Raw genomic sequence first — 21,566 nt, 5'->3', positions numbered from 1 at the left:
CTTATGTTTTATATATATTCATCGTGTATTCAATTTTGTACAAATGAGAGGGCAATTTTTATTTATTTTATTTATTTAGTGAAAAATCGTATGAAAAAACTGCTAAGATATGAATTGTCAAAAGTACCCATAGGTTTAGGTCGAGGGTTATAGGTCAAAATATATTTCTTTTATATATAAGATGTGCTAGAGATTAATATAGCAATATTACTGTGTTAAACTATAGTTTAGTTAATTTTACTGTGTTTAACAGTAATATAGTTAATATTACTGTCAATCACAGCAATATTGCTATTTAAATGGGGAAAAAAAGTTACAGAAAAAAAAAAGAAAAAAAAAATTAAAAAAGTCAACGCCGGAATACGGAAGAAAGAAAAAAAGAAAAAAAAGGTGGAAAAGTCACCGCCGGATTCCAGCGGGAAAAAAATTTTGAAAAAAAAAATTGAAAAAAAAAAGTTTTGGGTCAAAATTGAATAATTTGTGAAATTTGGGGTCAAATTGAAGTTAAATTAAGTTAAGGATGAAATTGGAGCATATTAAAGTATGAGGGGTTATAAAAATCTGGACCATGTGTGGACTTATTCGTAAAGGAGATTTTTGTCTGGATCTCTTTATGAATAAGTACCCATTGATGGGTTTATTTGTAATATGCCCTTGTTTTGTAAGTTAATTGTGACTTTTCCAAATATGTATAAAATTTGGCATTTGTACACAATTCATTTTGAATCCAAACAAACTTGCCGTTGGAAGTTATTGTGCTAAATTCAAATTATGTTGATTCAAGACTTTTTTGACCCTACACCCAGTGATAAACATCGAGTGGGTCTTCTGCTGCCACCTGTCCTTTTTTTTTTTTTTGTATCTATATAATTTATTTCCGGCTAGCGTATATCTTTAGGGGTTTTAGAAAAAAAAAAAAAAAAAAAAAAACACGTGGCAGCAGAAGACCCGCCTGGTGGTGTAGGGTCGAAGGAGCCGTTGATTCAACATGAGAGGAACTAAATGCACATAGGTCCACACAAAAAAACAATCTTACAAATAAAACCATACCCATTTCTATCAATTTCATCCATTATACTCTAACTTCCTCAAATTACACATTGACCCTAGATTTGAACAAACATATCTCATTAACCCCCATTTTAATATTTTTTTGAAAAAAAAAATTCTTTTTTTGACCCTGAATTTTTTTTTCCAGCAAGATTCCCGCGTTGACCTGGCGGTTCTCCAACGTCGTTTTTTTTTTTGGCTTTTTTTTTAAACTATTTTTTTCTGAAAGAATTTTCCGTCCTGTCAACCGTCGTTGACCGCCAATCTCCGACCTTAATTTTTTTTTCTTTCTAAATTTTGTGTTAACAACAAAATTATTGTCTGAAATAGTAATATTGGATACCAAAACAGTAATATTACTAATGTTACTGTCCCAACAGTAAAGACTAATATTATTGCATGCTACGGTAATATTACGGACGGAAACAGTAATACTATGGTCGAATAAGGCAAAATTGCAGGTCAAGACGATTAAATTAATTAATACAGTAAAATTACTGCCTCTGATAGTTAAATTACTGTCTCCGAGAGTTAAATTACTATTTTAGACAATAACTTAGAAGTCAAGACAGTAATATTAATTAAAATATTTTTTTTAAGAAACAATAAAATTAAAAAAAGAAAAAAAAAACCAAAACGTCAACACTTGAGACAGTAATATTAATGACTCAGATCGTTAAATTATTGTGATCGACAATTAAATTACTGTTGAAGACAGTAATTTAGCAGTCAAGACAGTAATATTAATTAAAATAATTTTTTTAAGAAAAACAAAATTTAAAAAAAAAAAAAAAGTCAACGGCGGTTGACTTGCCGAAAGAAAAAATTAGAAAAAAATAAAGATTTCAAGAAAAATAAATAAATAACTATAAAAAAGTCAACGTCGGAGGCAGGCGGTTGACCTGCCAGAAAAAAAAAATTCAGAAAAAAAAAAATTTTGAAAAAAGAAATAGAAAAAGTCCACGGCGGCTGACTTGCGGTCTCCGTCGGTGGCTGGTCAAAATCGGAATAAGGGTCAAAATTGGTTAGTTGGTAAAATTGTGCTAAATTGGAGTGTAAATCATGTAATTGGAGTTGAATTGGGGTTTTGAGGAATTGAGGGTAATTTTGGTATATATAAAAGGGTTTTGCTTATTTGCAAAATAAGTTTGAATGAGCTGCAATTATATGGAAGATAAAAAAGTTAGATGTCCTTTTTTTGATTAAAATGTCCTTGTCATGGTCATATTTGCCATTTACCCTAATTTTTTATTAGTTTTTTTTATCTCCTAAATATTATTTTAGATTTTTATCCCCTAAATATTATTTTAGATTTTTATCTACTCGGCTACCATCTCCTATTTCTAACCCAATCACTCCTAATTTTCAGTTATAAACATCTCTAATGCACAACCAATTAAAAGAAGGGCTTATTTTATATTCACCCGTGGGTACCAAATAAACTAGATATAAACTCAAGCCAAAATCATCATTTGACATACCCCACTGGAGAGGCGAAGGTACTATACAACCATTATATTCAATTTTCGGTCAAACTGCATTCAATATTTCTAGTCCTGCATTTAGCATTTTCAGTGATTTATTTATCACTATTTTTCTTTTCTTTTTTCTTTTTTTTTCCTTTTTTTTAAACCTGTTTGTTTAATTTATATATTTTATTTTTTAATTTTTTTCTATTTTTTTATTTTTTATTTTTTTTCAATATTTATTTTTTTATTTTTTTAAATCAAGATGTTTACTGAACTGAAAATAACTATACGTAACTGTAGTAAACTATAGTAATTCGTAGTTATGTTCTTTTTTTTTTTTACCAAATATTTTTTGTCGATCAATTATATATACACACGAATACTGGATTAGACAAAAGAAATTCATAAACCCCAAGAACAAAAATTTACAAATTTTAACATTTATATTATAAATCACCTCAAAACCAATAAAATACAAATCGAAAATACACAAATATATGCATATGTAACTACATGTTACTATATGTAACTAGTAATGTATAATAATATATAGTAATGTACAGTCATGTATACAATCTGTTGAATACTATAACTTGAAACAGATGTAACTTCAATAAAAAAATTTAACACCTTCAAGGAGAGGATCAATGGCTTTCGTTAAGCTGCAATTGCAAAATCAAAACAAAAAAATTATTTTAGTGCAAATCAACAAAAAATGAAGAAACATCAAAACACTCAAAAATCAACAAACACTAGCCGCCGCTAACCACCCAAGGTTCCGCAGTGACAAAGGAAAAAAATTATAGAAATAAATATGAAAATATAAAAATGAACGAAATTGCCATCAAAATATATATCTCGATGAGAGGAATCCAGCGGTGGGTAGCCCGTCAAATTTCGACTGGCGGAACACAAATTACACCTCCGGCAAGACCCACCGTCGTCGAAATACGCACCGACTGGAAAAGAATTGCATAAACATATCCAAAGCTCCAAACTAAAGGAAATAAACACCAAAAGAAAGAGCTCGACGAGAGGAATCCAATTGTAGTTAAACCATCAAATTTCGACCACCGGAGCGAGAGTTATGACCCTGGGAAGCAACATTACCGGTTAGAGACCTTGGGGGCGGGATTTTGATCTGGGAGTTGAGAGAGGAAGATAGAGACCGATATGAGTTTGGCTAGGGTTTAAAACTAATTTAAAAGGGTGTTCAGGCTACTTCAAATCTGCGAAGGGGTATGTCAAATTATTATCCAAATGAATGGGGTTTGCACTAGGGTGTAAACAATATGGTAGTTAATTATATATATTTTCAATATGAGGGGGGTCTCCAAAATAATCCCTTAAAAGAAAACATGCCTAATTTATTTACAAAGATGGATTCCCCCAACTTCCCAAAGACTTCGGCTAAGACTCTCAACACTTTCAACTAGGGGTGAGTTCGGGACGGGATTTCGGGAATTCGGGATTTTCGGGATTGGGATTTCGGGATTCGGGATAGAAATTTTAAATCCCAATCCCGTCCCATACTATTAAATCCCGATAATATCGGTATCCCTAAATATTTCGGGAATTCGGGATTGGGATCGGGAATCCCATATTTTGCCTAAAACACTAAGAAATATTGTTTTTTTTCCATTAGTATTATTTTATACACTAAACCAATTTGAATATATTATATACATACTATTGTTCTTGCACTATTTAGTTTTACCACAAAACTTGGAACAAATAAAATTTAAAAATTTTAAAAATAAGTTGCAACGATATATTATATTGTATTTCTCATATATATATATATATATATATATATATATATATATATATATATATATATATATATATATATATATATATATATATATATATATATATATATATATATATATATATATATGTGTGTGTGTGTGTGTGTGTGTGTGTGTGTGTGTGTGTGTGTGTGGTTTTATTAGTTTTTTTTTTTCTTAATTCCTAATTCGGGATTAAAATATCCCAATCGGGATTGAACCAATTCCCGATCCCGATCCCGTATTTGTTTCTAATCCCGATCCCGAATCCCATAATCCCGAATTCCCGAAGTTTTAGTCCCAAATAGTAAAATTCCATTCGGGACGGGACGGGATCCCGAATCCCGATCCCAAAGTCCCAGCCCTACTTTCAACTTCTCTCTTCCATTTCAACACCTTTGTGTTTTCTGTTCTTATATATCCAACCTCTCAACTTCTCCATCCATTTTTATCTCTTTGCGTTTCAACAAAATATTTGTGGCTTCATAAAATGTTAGCTATTTTGCAATTTGTTCACTCTTTAGAATTTGGGAGAGAAGAGAGAAGAATCGCGCAAAAAGCATGAAAAGCGAGCGTAGGGCTTTTTAATTTCCAATTTATAACAGGGGCCATTATATCCGAAAAAATACCCATGCCTTGATTTTTAATAAACTTGTAAGTAGTGGGTTTTTTTGTAAGATAAAAACACTAGAAATACATGTGTTATGGGTTTATTTGTCATTTATTTAAAGGGTAAATGACAAATATGTCCATGACTTGCAAATAAGGAAAACTCTTTTATATATAACAAAATTATCCGCAACTATTTGAAACCATAATTCAACTCCAATTTCATGATTTACACTAAATTTTACCAATCAACCAATTTTGACCGCCACGGCTGGACACCGTCTGTGTTCGGGCGTCAACTTATTTTTTTATTTTTTATTTTGAAAATATTTTTTTTTTCTGAATTTTTTTTCCCGCGAGTCAGCTGCTGTTAACCGCCGGTCTTCGGCATTGACTTTTTAAGAAAAATATTATTTTCATTAATAATATTGTCTTGGCCTGCAAGGCAAGACAGTAATATCATTGGCGGTGACCCACAAGTTTAGTTCATTCAAATCGATAACTGTTGTGTGTTTTGCTAGAACCGGCTGTTGTATGACCCGCGCCTATTCGTATTATTTTGAAAAACGTAAACATATTTTAACAAGAACTAAAATATAGATGAATTAGTAATATGGTTTAATTAATTCATAATGATTAATTTAAATTAAGATTAGTATTTAAAATAGACTCATGGCTGCTATGCAATTCTACCGCAGAAGACATATAATATATCTTTGTGTTTATGCATGGTTGTTCAAACTTCAAACACCTCAAGACTCCTATCCTAAATCCAATCCATAAAGAGTATTACTAATGGATTTATAATAGGATAACTAAAAATATATTTTAATTAGTATAATATATTAAGCGCATGCATGCAAGAGAGACTCCTATCCTAAACTAAATACAACTACTCTCTCCCTATATATACAACTGCCCAGTTATTCTCATAGCATAATTTAATTAATTTGATATATCGTATACATATATCGCCCCTCTTTTCTCTCTCTCTTGATCTAGTTTTAATTAGTTTCAATGGGTGGTGTTTCGTTTGACGGAAGAAGTCCTCCACCTTCGTACCCCGGCAAACTCACACCCTATGTTCTCCTAACTGTTTTGGCCGGAGCCGCCGGTGGTTTGATTTTTGGCTACGATCTTGGTATATCTGGTACGTATATATATACCTCCTACTTATAATCCTTATGAATTACTATCTATCTATATATATATATGATATATTCTTATGAATTATTTTGACACCAATCTGTCTTTCTTGAATTATTAGGTGGGGTGACTTCTATGGCGCCTTTCTTGGAAAAGTTCTTCCCCGACGTTTACGAGAGGCAACAATCGATCACGTCGACCAACCAGTACTGCAAGTTTAACAGCCCTACACTCCAATTGTTCACATCCTCCTTGTACTTGGCTGCCCTCTTCGCCTCCTTAGCCGCGGGGGAGGTCACCAAGAAATTCGGCCGTCGTATATCCATGATGATGGCCGGATTTATCTTCTTGTTCGGCGCCGCCCTCAACGCCGGTGCTGTCCATCTATCCATGCTCATCTTGGGCCGTATTCTACTTGGCATCGGCATTGGCTTTGCTAATCAGGTATTTTATTTTTTTATTTATTTTTCTCTGTTTTTAAATATGGTTATGCATGATATTTAATTTACTAAACCCAATTAATTTCTTGAATTAACGTGTGCAGTCGGTGCCTTTGTATCTTTCCGAGATGTCTCCGTACAACTACCGTGGAAGGTTCAACATTTGTTTCCAGTTGATGATCACAATTGGGATACTATGCGCCAATTTGATCAACTTCGGGACGGCCAAGATTAGCGGCGGCTGGGGGTGGCGCCTGAGCTTGGGCCTTGCCGGAGTCCCCGCCGTGATAATCCTCATCGCTTCCTTCTTCCTCTCCGACACACCCAACTCCATGGTCCAAAGAGGGAGGGAGATTGAAGCCAAAGCCCTTCTGAAGCGCATACGTGGCGTTGATGACGTGGACGCCGAATTCAACGACATGCTGGCGGCCAAGAACGAAGCAGACCTCGTGGAGAGTCCGTGGAGGAATCTTTTTGGAACAAAGTGCTACAGACCCCAACTTGCCATGTCCATTCTCATCCCTTTCTTCCAGCAGTTCACCGGAATCAACGTCATCATGTTCTACGCTCCAGTGCTCTTCCAGAGCCTCGGTTTCGGTTCGGACGCCTCACTTATCTCGTCAGTGATCACCGGCGTTGTCAACATGTTTGCCACCGGAGTGTCAATCTATGGATCCGATCGGTGGGGGAGGAGGAGCCTCTTCCTCGAAGGCGGCGTGCAAATGTTCATTTTCCAGTCACTCATAGCGGGGCTAATCGGGTGGAGATTCGGGGTGTCGGGAAACGTGACGGATATACCCTTTTGGTTCGCCGCTGTGGTGGTCGTGTGCATATGCGTGTACGTAATGGGGTTCGCGTGGTCGTGGGGACCGCTGGGGTGGCTGTACCCGAGCGAGATATTCCCTCTCGAGGTCAGGTCGGCTGCACAGAGCATAACGGTGGCCGTCAACATGGCCTTCACATTCATAGTCGGGCAATGCTTCCTCACAATGCTCTGCTCAATGAAGTACGGTCTATTCATATTCTTTGCATTCTTCGTGGCGGTGATGACATTGTTCTGCTATTTCTTCATGCCGGAGACAAAGAATATTCCGATCGAGGAGATGACGCAGGTCTGGAGGAGCCATTGGTTCTGGAAGAGGTTTATGAATGAGCCAAATGACCCTGTCAATAAGGCCATCGCCATGAGCAAATTGAGAGACCGAGTTTGATATATCTAGGGAACGTACTCTTGCGTTTTATTTTTCTATTATTGCTAATTCCTGCTTTTGTATATAAATATTTAGACGTAGATAGTTTAATTAGTTGGAGGAGGAACGAAACATATTATCGTTTCTCAATATATATATATATATATTTTTATTCTTCAATATATGACATTTTTTCATGTTTTGTTTTTTGGGGTTTTATGCAAAAGTCCCCAACCAAGCATGTTTATTATTCTAGGTGATATATCTCTTTCACCAATAAGTAGGGGTGAAAATCGGACGGAATGGATCGGAAATAGCTTTTTCGGAAAATTTCCAATTTTTTTCGGAAGTAAAAAATGGGTTCCAAATTTCGGAATGCCTCGGAATCAGCGGAATTTCGGAAATTTCGGAAATTACATTAATTTATAATTTATGCTCCAAATTCGGAAATTACATTAGTTTTCACAATATTTTTCTATCTTTTTTGAAATTTTGCAAGAAAATCCAAAAGAGAATTCGAGAAAACGCAATAATAAAAATACATGTAGGAACAACAAATTGAAAATTTGAAACATAGATTTTCTTATAAGTAAAAATGCAACACAAAGTTTCTTATACCAATTAATTTTTAAATATAATGTTTTAATTTACTTGATCCTTCGTTATTTATATTTTCCATATAAAATATAACATAAGTTCTATTATGGAATTACAAAATATATCATAAAACTACATTATATATTTCGAAAAACCATTAAAATATTCGGAACTAAAATCATATTGGAAATCGGAATTTCCGAAAATTTTAAATATCATTCCAATTCCGTTCCAATTAAATTCGGAAGAATCGGAAATCGGAACTTCGGAAATCGGAATGAAAAATGCGGTTCCAAATTTGGATATTTTCGGATCGGAATTGGCGGAATTCGGAAATTTCATTCCAATTTTCACCCCTACAATAAGCCTATCCCTTTAATATTTATTATGACTAAAGGAAACATTCATGTATATCCCAATATTACCCTCAACCATTTATACCCAATTCTTAATTGTCCCCCAATTTATCAATTCTATCCACAAAAATTCAATTTAATCTCAATTTGACCCCAAATTTAAGAAATTACTCAATTTTGACCCAAATTTTTTTTCCAATTTTTTTTTTTTTTTTTTGCCTCCGGATTCCGGCATTGACTTTTCAACTTTTTCTTTTATTGCGGATTTTTTCGCTGGTTTCCGGCGTTGACTTTTTTATTTTTTCTTTTCTTCCGGATTTTTTCGCCGGTTTCCGGCGTTGAATTTTTTTAGTGTTTTTTTAAGTTTTTTTGTTTTTTTTTTTTTCCACGTCTGCCGCTAAACGTTGACCGTAATTGTGCTGTCACTGACAGTAAATTAACGTAATTATACTGTCAATGATAGTTAATTAATGTAATTGTACTGCCGTTGACATTACATTTATGTAATTGTGCTGCCGTTGGTAGTAAATTAATGTAATATTATTATTTTTTATTTTTTATTATTTTTTTTATTTTCTTTGATTTGTTGACAAGTCAACGTAATTATATTACTGTCGTTGATAGTAAAATAACTGTAAATGCAATAATATTACTGTCAACAACATCAATATTATTTTTTTTGGGGATTTTTGTTTTGTTTGAGTTATTCACGGAGTAACGTAATAATATTACTGTCTATTATTGCAATATTACTGTAAACACAATAATATTACTGTGGTTGACGGTAATATTATTGTTGTTATAGTAATATTGCTGTCAACCACATCAATATTATTATTTTGTTTGGATTTTTTGTTTGTTTGAGTTATTCACGGAGTAACGTAATAATATTACTGTCTATTATTGTAATATTACTGTGGTTGACGGTAATATTACTGTTGCTTTAGTAATATTACTGTCACTCACACTAATATTAATTCTTTTGGTTTTTTTTATTATGTTTACATTTGTTGAACGGTCAACATTGTAATATTACTTTATTACACAATAATAATGAGTTTTGTTGTGTTAATATTAACTAATAACAATACCAGTGCGCTGCACGGGTGCCATTGCAAAACGGAAGAAAATAATTATTTAAATACATGACAATAAAAATTATAATAAAAAAATTATTGAATAATATTAAAATATTTTTGACCCTGAATTTGTTTTTCCAGCAAGATTCCTGCATGCGTTGACCTGGCGGTTCTCCAACGTCGTTTTTTTTTTTGCTTTTTTTTAAAACTCTTTTTTTCTGAAAAAAATTTCCGTCCGGTCAACCGTCGTTAATTTGAAGTATGTGTCTTGAACACATAAGTAAAAGTAACATTACATCTAGTTACTTATGAAGAAGAAGAGAGATAAATATTTGATCCCATTTTACTTCATCAAATATATAAAATATCCTTGAAATATTCTGATTTTTCTTTTTATTCTAAATTTTGTTGTGACTGGCTCGTACAAAATTTGCCCACTTGGTTTTGTAGTGTTTGTTATAAGAAGAAGAATAAGACAATTACATGCTACAATAATACGACAGCTAAAAATATTTTTTCTCCGCTAAGTTGCTATTCTAAGGATATAAGACGAAAAGATACATTGTTTAGCACAAATCTTGTAACACTCGAATCTTAGTGCTCGCTTGCTTCAAATCAAAGAAAATGAAAATAAATTATTGAAAAGAAGGGACATCAAAATCAACAAAAAAACAAAAAAATTCGATGATGGAGAAATAATGCCAGTAGAGAGAAACTGAGATGTGCCTGGGAAGGTGAGAGAACACGTGGGGAAGAGAAGTTGCACCGGTTGAGAAGAGAAATTGAAGAAGAGCAATTCGTTCTATGTCGGTTGTTATTGCTCGAAGAAAGGGGAAATACAAAATTAACCTGCAGCGCAGCGGAAAGAAAAAAATGAAGGAAACAGAACTCCATAAAATAAACACATACGAATTCTAGAAACCTTTGAGGACGGTCACATATAATTTAATTTATCGCCACCAACAAAAACATGCGAAAAAGCAAAACACAGACTATATGTTGTAAGCAAACTTAAACAAAATACGTATCTACAAAACCAAAATAAAAAAAATAACAGAGCAATTTTGAGCAAGGGAAAAGAATACATAAATCTAAATCAGATATGGCAATAAATGATTTGTAGGGAAATAGAAGTGTTCGAACCTATTGATAAGCAAGAATATTGAGAATGGAGATAAACAAGGGAATTAACTATTAAGCAGTGATGTCAAAAGCCAATGGAATCTCACAGGGAATCTATAAAATTTGTACGATAATGAAGAATTGAGATGAGATCGTGTCCCTCATGAAGATCGTGGTTGCAGAGGTTAAAGAAAGATCGTGTGTTTAGTTTTTACTGCATCGGTTAAAGAATGATCGTAATTCATTTTATTGGTAACCATGAAATACGGAAGCTTATGTTTTATATATATTCATCGTGTATTCAATTTTGTACAAATGAGAGGGCAATTTTTATTTATTTATTGAGAAACCGTATGAAAAAACTGCTAAGATATGAATTGTCAAAAGTACCCATAGGTTTAGGTCGAGGGTTATAGGTCAAAATATATTTCTTTTATATATAAGATGTGCTAGAGATTAATATAGAAATATTCCTGTGTTAAACTATAGTTTAGTTAATTTTACTGTGTTTAACATCAATATAGTTAATATTACTGTCAATCACAGCAATATTGCTATTTAAACGGGGGAAAAAAAGTTACAGAAAAAAAAAAGAAGAAAAAAAAATTAAAAAAGTCAACGCCGGAATACGGAAGAAAGAAAAAAAAAAAAAAGTGGAAAAGTCACCGCCGGATTCCGGTGGGAAAAAAATTTGAAAAAAAAAGTTTTGGGTCAAAATTGAATAATTTGTGAAATTTGGGGTCAAATTGAAGTTGAATTAAGTTAAGGATGAAATTGGAGCATATTAAAGTATGAGGGGTTATAAAAATCTGGACCATGTGTGGACTTATTCGTAAAGGAGATTTTTGTCTGGATCTCTTTATGAATAAGTACCCATTGATGGGTTTATTTGTAATATGCCCTTGTTTTTTAAGTTAATTGTGACTTTTCCAAATATGTATAAAATTTGGCATTTGTACACAATTCATTTTGAATCCAAACAAACTTGCCGTTGGAAGTTATTGTGCTAAATTCAAATTATGTTGATTCAAGACTTTTTCGACCCTACACCCAGTGATAAACATCGAGTGCGTCTTCTGCTGCCACCTGTCCTTTTTTTTTTGTATCTATATAATATATTTCCGGCTAGCGTATATCTTTAGGGGTTTTTTTAAAAAAAAAAAAAACACGTGGCAGCAGAAGACCCGCCCGGTATTTATCACCGGGTGTAGGGTCGAAGGAGCCGTTGATTCAACATGAGAGGAACTAAATGCACATAGGTCCACACAAAAAAACAATCTTACAAATAAAACCATACCCATTTCTATCAATTTCATCCATTATACTCTAACTTCCTCAAATTACACATTGACCCTAGATTTGAACAAACATATCTCATTAACCCCCATTTTAATATTTTTTTGAAAAAAAAAATTCTTTTTTTGACCCTGAATTTTTTTTTCCAGCAAGATTCCCGCGTTGACCTGGCGGTTCTCCAACGTCGTTTTTTTTTTTGGCTTTTTTTTAAAACTATTTTTTTCTGAAAGAATTTTCCGTCCGGTCAACCGTCGTTGACCGCCAATCTCCGACCTTAATTTTTTTTTTCTTTCTAAATTATTGTGTTAACAACAAAATTATTGTCTGAAATAGTAATATTGGATACCAAAACAATATATTACTAATGTTACTGTCCCAACAGTAATATTACTAATATTACTGCCCCAAAGAGTAATATTATTGCATGCTACGGTAATATTACAGACGGAAACAGTAATACTATGGTCGAATAAGGCAAAATTGCAGGTCAAGACGATTAAATTAATTAATACAGTAAAATTACTGCCTCTGATAGTTAAATTACTGTTTTAGACAATAACTTAGAAGTCAAGACAGTAATATTAATTAAAATATTTTTTTTAAGAAACAATAAAATTAAAAAAAAAAAAAATAAAAAAAAAAAAAAACAAAACGTCAACACGTGAGACAGTAATATTAATGACTCAGATCGTTAAATTATTGTGATCGACAGTTAAATTACTGTTGAAGACAGTAATTTAGCAGTCAAGACAGTAATTAATTAAAATAATTTTTTTAAGAAAAACAAAATTTAAAAAAAAAAAAAAAGTCAACAGCGGTTGACTTGCCGAAAGAAAAAATTTGAAAAAAATAAAGATTTCAAAAAAAATAAATAAATAACTAAAAAAAAGTCAACGTCGGAGGCAGGCGGTTGACCTGCCAGAAAAAAAAAATTCAGAAAAAAAAAATTGAAAAAAGAAAAAGAAAAAGTCAACAGCGGCTGACCTGCGGTCTCCGTCGGTGGCTGGTCAAAATCGGAATAAGGGTCAAAATTGGTTAGTTAGTGAAATTGTGCTAAATTGGAGTGTAAATCATGTAATTGGAGTTGAATTCGGGTTTTGAGGAATTGAGGGTAATTTTGGTATATATAAAAGGGTTTTGCTTATTTGCAAAATAAGTTTGAATGAACTGCAATTATTTGGAAGATAAAAAAGTTAGATGTCCTTTTTTTGATTAAAATGTCCTTGTCATGGTCATATTTGCCATTGACCCTAATTTTTTATTAGTTTTTTTATCTCCTAAATATTATTTTAGATTTTTATCCCCTAAATATTATTTTAGATTTTTATCTACTCGGCTACCATGTCCTATTTCTAACCCAATCACTCCTAATTTTCAGTTATAAACATCTCTAATGCACAACCAATTAAAAGAAGGGCTTATTTTATATTCACCCGTGGGTACCAAATAAACTAGAGATAAACTCAAGCCAAAATCATCATTTGACATACCCCACTGGAGAGGCGAAGGTACTATACAACCATAATATTCAATTTTCGGTCAAACTGCATTCAGTATTTCATACCTGCATTTAGCATTTTCAGTGATTTATTTATTACTATTTTTCTTTTCTTTTTTCTTTTTTTTTTCCTTTTTTTTAAACCTGTTTGTTTAATTTATATATTTTATTTTTTAATTTTTTTCTTTTTTTTATTTTTTATTTTTTTTCAATATTTTTTTTTTAAATCAATATGTTTACTGAACTGAAAAATAACTATACGTAACTGTAGTAAACTATAGTAATTCGTATGTTCTTTTTTTTTTACCCAATATTTTTAGTCGACCAGTTATATATACACACGAATACTGGATTAGACAAAAGAAATTCATAAACCTCAAGAACAAAAATTTACAAATTTTAACATTTATGTTATAAATCACCTCAAAACCAATAAAATACAAATCGAAAATACACAAATATATGCATATGTAACTACATGTTACTATATGTAACTAGTAATGTATAATAATATATAGTAATGTACAGTCATGTATACAATCTGTTGAATACTGTAACTTGAAATAGATGTAACTTCAATAAAAAAATTTAACACCTTCAAGGAGAGGATCAATGGCTTTCATTAAGCTGCAATTGCAAAATCGAAACAAAAAACTTATTTTAGTGCAAATCAACAAAAAATGAAGAAACATCAAAACACTCAAAAATCAACAAATTGAGAGATAGAGAAAGAGAGAGAGGCCATAGCGGCAAAATGCTTTGAATTGTAGACCAAACCGCCAATGGCTCTTCGCCCCGAGCGCCGACCTACCAAAACCCTAGCCGCCGCTAACCACCCAAGGTTCCGAAGTGACAAATGAAAACAATTATAGAAATAAATATGAAAATATAAAAATGAACGAAATTGCCATCAAAATATATATCTCGACGAGAGGAACCCAGCGGTGGGTAACCCGTCAAATTTCGACTGGCGGAACACAAATTACACCTCCGGCAAGACCCACCGTCGTCGAAATACGCATCGACTGAAAAAGAATTGCATAAACATATCCAAAGCTCCAAACTAAAGGAAATAACCACCAAAAGAAAGAGCTCGACGAGAGGAATTTAATTGTAGTTAAACCATCAAATTTCGACGACCGGAGCGAGAGTTATGACTCTGGGAAGCAACATTGCCGGTTAGAGACCTTGGGGGCGGGATTTTGATCTGGGAGTTGAGAGAGGAAGATATAGACCGATATGAGTTTGGCTAGGGTTTAAAACTAATTTAAAAGGGTGTTCGGGCTACTTCAAATCTGCTAAGGGGTATGTCAAATTATTATCCAAATGAATGGGGTTTGCACTAGGGTGTAAACAATATGGTAGTTAATTATATATATTTTCAATATGAGGGGGGTCTCCAAAATAACCCCTTAAAAGAAAACATGCCTAATTTATTTACAAAGATGGATTCCCCCAACTTCCCAAAGACTTCGGCTAAGACTCTCAACACTTTCAACTTCTCTCTTCCACTTCAACACGTTTGTGTTTTCTGTTCTTATATATCCCACCTCTCAACTTCTCCATCCATTTTTATCTCTTTGCGTTTCAACAAAATATTTGTGGCTTCATAAAATGTTAGCTATTTTGCAATTTGTTCTCTCTTTAGAATGTTTTAGTTTATGTTATTTATTATCATCGATTATTATCATCCGACGGCTGCTTCTACGCAATTGTTTTTGTTCATAGTTCGTACAGTAGTTTGATATTAACAGTGACATTGTCGTTGGAAAAAAAGGTACATAGATCTGATTTTTGATTTTAATTATCCGAGTATTATCATCCGACGGCTCCTTCTACACAATTTTTTTTGTTCATAGTTCATATAGTGGTTCAATTTTTGTTCATCTTATATATAAAAGAAAGAAACGCTAGGGCAAAACTAAGAAACAATAAAGTCATATTTGTAATTTTCTTTCAATTTTTATCCCCTTAATATTATTTTAAATATTATTTTCGAATTTTGTCATATTTGTATCCCCTAAATATTATTTTAAATATTATTTTTTATTTTTATCAAAATTTTATCTCCTAAATATTATTATAAATAATATTTTTTTTTTAATTTTATCAAATTTATATCTCCTAAGTCCTAACTATAATTTTAAATATAATTTTCAACTTTTAGCAGATTTTTATCTCCTAAATATTATTTTCGGATTTTATCAAATTTATATCTCCTAAATAATATTTTAAATATTTTTTTCGAGTTTTATCATGTTTTTATTAGTTTTTTATCTCCTAAATATTATTTTCATTTTTTATCAGATTATTTTCTCCTAAATATTATTTTCGATTTTTATCAAATTTTTATCTCCTAAATATTATTTTAAATAATAATTTTGATTTTAATAATATTTTATCTCCTAAATATTATTCTAATTAATATTTTATCAACTTTTATCTCATTAACATTATTTGAAATATTATTTTCGATTTTTTATCAAATTTTTATCTTCTAACTGTTATTTTAAATTTTATTTTCGATTTTTATCTCCTGAATATTATTTTTTGATTTTTTTATCAAATTTTTATCTCCGAAATATTATTTTAAATATTATTATCGATTTTCATCAAATTCTCCTAGATATTATTTATAATAATCTGATTTTCGATTTTTACAAAAAATGGTAAATAAATCTGATTTTCATCCCTAGCAGATTTTGTGACATCGTTTTACAGAATGTCTGCAACATTTGAATTTTAATTTCTTCCCTACATAAGGCTTCTTCTTTTGGTAACATGACTTTAGATTTTGTTTCTTATCTTCTTCTTCATCCTATTGCATGTGTGGTAATTAGTTTACATATTTTTCCATCATGGCTAGCTTATAGGTAATTTCATTTTGTTAAATTATGTGTTTTGTTAATTTATACCAATGTTTTCAAATTTTATGTATAACAATTATTTTATTTTATATGTTATTGGACATGTTATTGAAAGGGATGATTTGAGAAAATTAACCAAAAATGGGCGGAGCCACAAGCTATTGGAAGTCGACTTTCAAGACTTATTGTTTGTATGCAATATTTAATTTATTGTTTATATTTATTTTTGTTTCTTAATTTTCCAATTGTTAATTCCAGTGGCAAAACAGCCTTAAAATGAGGCAGTGGAGAAGGGCTTAGTTCCGATGCAAGATGTATAGATGGCCTTTTACGATGGTATGTTGTCGATAGTTTAGTTTTGATTATGTTAACTTAGTTATTAAATCTAATTACTTTTAAGCTCAACATGGAAGATATAATTGATGATTTTTTTCCTGGTTCAAATTTTCGATCTACTGGTATTAGCTGATTCAATTCATTTGGAAAATTATTCAACATTAAAGTTATGTCCTTTTTTTTGTGTGTGTAGTATACTTAATAATGTTCCAGTATAATAGAATTTTGATCATACGATACATCAAACGTTTGTTTATATTCTTACAACATCAAAACAATGCAATTTGTTGTCCCGTGCATCGCACGGGTACAATTACTAGTGTATATAAAAGAAAGAAAAGTTAGGGCAACTTAAAAAAACCCTAATGGCATATTTGTAATTTGTTTTTATTAGATTTGTATCTCCTAAATATTATTTTAGATTTGTATCTCCTAAATATTATTTTAGATTTTTATCTCCTATATATTATTAGATTTTTGGGCGAATGGCAAAGAGGCCCATGACAAGGGACTTAAATGCCCATAGGTCCACACAAAAAATAGTCTTGCAAATAAACCCATACCCATTGTCTTTTGTCTAAAATACCATCCATAATATGATTGATGGTGAAAGTTGGAGAGGACGGCCGTATAAAACGGCGAGATCCGATGTGAAACAGGTAGATGTAGCTCAGTTCCCAGATGCACAGGTATATAGAAGAATTTGGGAGAGAAGAGAGAAGAATCGCGCAAAAAGCATGAAAAGCGAGCGTAGGGCTTTTTAATTTCCAATTTATAACAGGGGCCATTATATCCGAAAAAATACCCTTGCCTTGATTTTTAATAAACTTGTAAGTAGTGGGTTTTTTTGTAAGATAAAAACACTAGAAATACATGTGTTATGGGTTTATTTGTCATTTATTTAAAGGGTAAATGACAAATATGTCCATGACTTGCAAATAAGGAAAACTCTTTTATATATACCAAAATTATCCGCAACTATTTGAAACCATAATTCAACTCCAATTTCATGATTTACACTCAATTTTACCAATCAACCAATTTTGACCGCGCAACGGCTGGACACCGTCTGTGTTCGGGCGTCAACTTATTTTTTTATTTTTTATTTTGAAAATATTTTTTTTTTCAGAATTTTTTTTCCCGGCGAGTCAGATGCTGTTAACCGCCGGTCTTCGGCATTGACTTTTTAAGAAAAATATTATTTTCATTAATAATATTGTCTTGGCCTGCAAGGCAAGACAGTAATATCATTGGCGGTGACCCACAAGTTTAGTTCATTCAAATCGATAACTGTTGTGTGTTTTGCTAGAACCGGCTGTTGTATGACCCGCGCCTATTCGTATTATTTTGAAAAACGTAAACATATTTTAACAAGAACTAAAATATAGATGAATTAGTAATATGGTTTAATTAATTCATAATGATTAATTTAAATTAAGATTAGTATTTAAAATAGACTCATGGCTGCTATGCAATTCTACCGCAGAAGACATATAATATATCTTTGTGTTTATGCATGGTTGTTCAAACTTCAAACACCTCAAGACTCCTATCCTAAATCCAATCCATAAAGAGTATTACTAATGGATTTATAATAGGATAACTAAAAATATATTTTAATTAGTATAATATATTAAGCGCATGCATGCAAGAGAGACTCCTATCCTAAACTAAATACAACTACTCTCTCCCTATATATACAACTGCCCAGTTATTCTCATAGCATAATTTAATTAATTTGATATATCGTATACATATATCGCCCCTCTTTTCTCTCTCTCTTGATCTAGTTTTAATTAGTTTCAATGGGTGGTGTTTCGTTTGACGGAAGAAGTCCTCCACCTTCGTACCCCGGCAAACTCACACCCTATGTTCTCCTAACTGTTTTGGCCGGAGCCGCCGGTGGTTTGATTTTTGGCTACGATCTTGGTATATCTGGTACGTATATATATACCTCCTACTTATAATCCTTATGAATTACTATCTATCTATATATATATGATATATTCTTATGAATTATTTTGACACCAATCTGTCTTTCTTGAATTATTAGGTGGGGTGACTTCTATGGCGCCTTTCTTGGAAAAGTTCTTCCCCGACGTTTACGAGAGGCAACAATCGATCACGTCGACCAACCAGTACTGCAAGTTTAACAGCCCTACACTCCAATTGTTCACATCCTCCTTGTACTTGGCTGCCCTCTTCGCCTCCTTAGCCGCGGGGGAGGTCACCAAGAAATTCGGCCGTCGTATATCCATGATGATGGCCGGATTTATCTTCTTGTTCGGCGCCGCCCTCAACGCCGGTGCTGTCCATCTATCCATGCTCATCTTGGGCCGTATTCTACTTGGCATCGGCATTGGCTTTGCTAATCAGGTATTTTATTTTTTTATTTATTTTTCTCTGTTTTTAAATATGGTTATGCATGATATTTAATTTACTAAACCCAATTAATTTCTTAAATTAACGTGTGCAGTCGGTGCCTTTGTATCTTTCCGAGATGTCTCCGTACAACTACCGTGGAAGGTTCAACATTTGTTTCCAGTTGATGATCACAATTGGGATACTATGCGCCAATTTGATCAACTTCGGGACGGCCAAGATTAGCGGCGGCTGGGGGTGGCGCCTGAGCTTGGGCCTTGCCGGAGTCCCCGCCGTGATAATCCTCATCGCTTCCTTCTTCCTCTCCGACACACCCAACTCCATGGTCCAAAGAGGGAGGGAGATTGAAGCCAAAGCCCTTCTGAAGCGCATACGTGGCGTTGATGACGTGGACGCCGAATTCAACGACATGCTGGCGGCCAAGAACGAAGCAGACCTCGTGGAGAGTCCGTGGAGGAATCTTTTTGGAACAAAGTGCTACAGACCCCAACTTGCCATGTCCATTCTCATCCCTTTCTTCCAGCAGTTCACCGGAATCAACGTCATCATGTTCTACGCTCCAGTGCTCTTCCAGAGCCTCGGTTTCGGTTCGGACGCCTCACTTATCTCGTCAGTGATCACCGGCGTTGTCAACATGTTTGCCACCGGAGTGTCAATCTATGGATCCGATCGGTGGGGGAGGAGGAGCCTCTTCCTCGAAGGCGGCGTGCAAATGTTCATTTTCCAGTCACTCATAGCGGGGCTAATCGGGTGGAGATTCGGGGTGTCGGGAAACGTGACGGATATACCCTTTTGGTTCGCCGCTGTGGTGGTCGTGTGCATATGCGTGTACGTAATGGGGTTCGCGTGGTCGTGGGGACCGCTGGGGTGGCTGTACCCGAGCGAGATATTCCCTCTCGAGGTCAGGTCGGCTGCACAGAGCATAACGGTGGCCGTCAACATGGCCTTCACATTCATAGTCGGGCAATGCTTCCTCACAATGCTCTGCTCAATGAAGTACGGTCTATTCATATTCTTTGCATTCTTCGTGGCGGTGATGACATTGTTCTGCTATTTCTTCATGCCGGAGACAAAGAATATTCCGATCGAGGAGATGACGCAGGTCTGGAGGAGCCATTGGTTCTGGAAGAGGTTTATGAATGAGCCAAATGACCCTGTCAATAAGGCCATCGCCATGAGCAAATTGAGAGACCGAGTTTGATATATCTAGGGAACGTACTCTTGCGTTTTATTTTTCTATTATTGCTAATTCCTGCTTTTGTATATAAATATTTAGACGTAGATAGTTTAATTAGTTGGAGGAGGAACGAAACATATTATCGTTTCTCAATATATATATATATATTTTTATTCTTCAATATATGACATTTTTTCATGTTTTGTTTTTTGGGGTTTTATGCAAAAGTCCCCAACCAAGCATGTTTATTATTCTAGGTGATATATCTCTTTCACCAATAAGTAGGGGTGAAAATCGGACGGAATGGATCGGAAATAGCTTTTTCGGAAAATTTCCAATTTTTTTCGGAAGTAAAAAATGGGTTCCAAATTTCGGAATGCCTCGGAATCAGCGGAATTTCGGAAATTTCGGAAATTACATTAATTTATAATTTATGCTCCAAATTCGGAAATTACATTAGTTTTCACAATATTTTTCTATCTTTTTTGAAATTTTGCAAGAAAATCCAAAGAGAATTCGAGAAAACGCAATAATAAAAATACATGTAGGAACAACAAATTGAAAATTTGAAACATAGATTTTCTTATAAGTAAAAATGCAACACAAAGTTTCTTATACCAATTAATTTTTAAATATAATGTTTTAATTTACTTGATCCTTCGTTATTTATATTTTCCATATAAAATATAACATAAGTTCTATTATGGAATTACAAAATATATCATAAAACTACATTATATATTTCGAAAAACCATTAAAATATTCGGAACTAAAATCATATTGGAAATCGGAATTTCCGAAAATTTTAAATATCATTCCAATTCCGTTCCAATTAAATTCGGAAGAATCGGAAATCGGAACTTCGGAAATCGGAATGAAAAATGCGGTTCCAAATTTGGATATTTTCGGATCGGAATTGGCGGAATTCGGAAATTTCATTCCAATTTTCACCCCTACAATAAGCCTATCCCTTTAATATTTATTATGACTAAAGGAAACATTCATGTATATCCCAATATTACCCTCAACCATTTATACCCAATTCTTAATTGTACCACAATTTATCAATTCTATCCACAAAAATTCAATTTAATCTCAATTTGACCCCCAAATTTCAGAAATTACTCAATTTTGACCCAAATGTTTTCAAAATTTTTTTTTG

At 33.1% G+C, this 21,566-nt stretch overlaps 2 protein-coding genes across 2 annotated transcripts; both read left to right on the top strand.

Annotated features, from left to right (window-relative positions):
* The first annotated feature begins 5,883 nt into the window (after positions 1-5,883).
* Positions 5,884-7,852, top strand: LOC148766386 (sugar transport protein 1-like). Its single transcript, XM_088826990.1, has 3 exons — positions 5,884-6,068; positions 6,186-6,508; positions 6,609-7,852. The coding sequence occupies exons 1-3, from the start codon at positions 5,936-5,938 to the stop codon at positions 7,713-7,715; spliced, it is 1,563 nt and encodes a 520-aa protein (XP_088683116.1). The 5' UTR covers positions 5,884-5,935; the 3' UTR covers positions 7,716-7,852.
* A 10,744-nt stretch (positions 7,853-18,596) lies between these two features.
* Positions 18,597-20,565, top strand: LOC105965820 (sugar transport protein 1). The gene is made up of 3 exons (XM_012990372.2): positions 18,597-18,783; positions 18,899-19,221; positions 19,322-20,565. Exons 1-3 carry the CDS (start codon positions 18,651-18,653, stop codon positions 20,426-20,428), a joined length of 1,563 nt encoding a protein of 520 aa, XP_012845826.2. The 5' UTR covers positions 18,597-18,650; the 3' UTR covers positions 20,429-20,565.
* Positions 20,566-21,566: the final 1,001 nt, after the last annotated feature.

Source organism: Erythranthe guttata, chromosome 12 (assembly GCF_056151865.1).
Source record: "Erythranthe guttata isolate IM_541 chromosome 12, IM_541, whole genome shotgun sequence".
NCBI lineage: Eukaryota > Viridiplantae > Streptophyta > Magnoliopsida > Lamiales > Phrymaceae > Erythranthe > Erythranthe guttata.
Note: the sequence above shows the minus strand (reverse complement) of the source record. Positions and strands in the feature narration are given on the sequence as shown.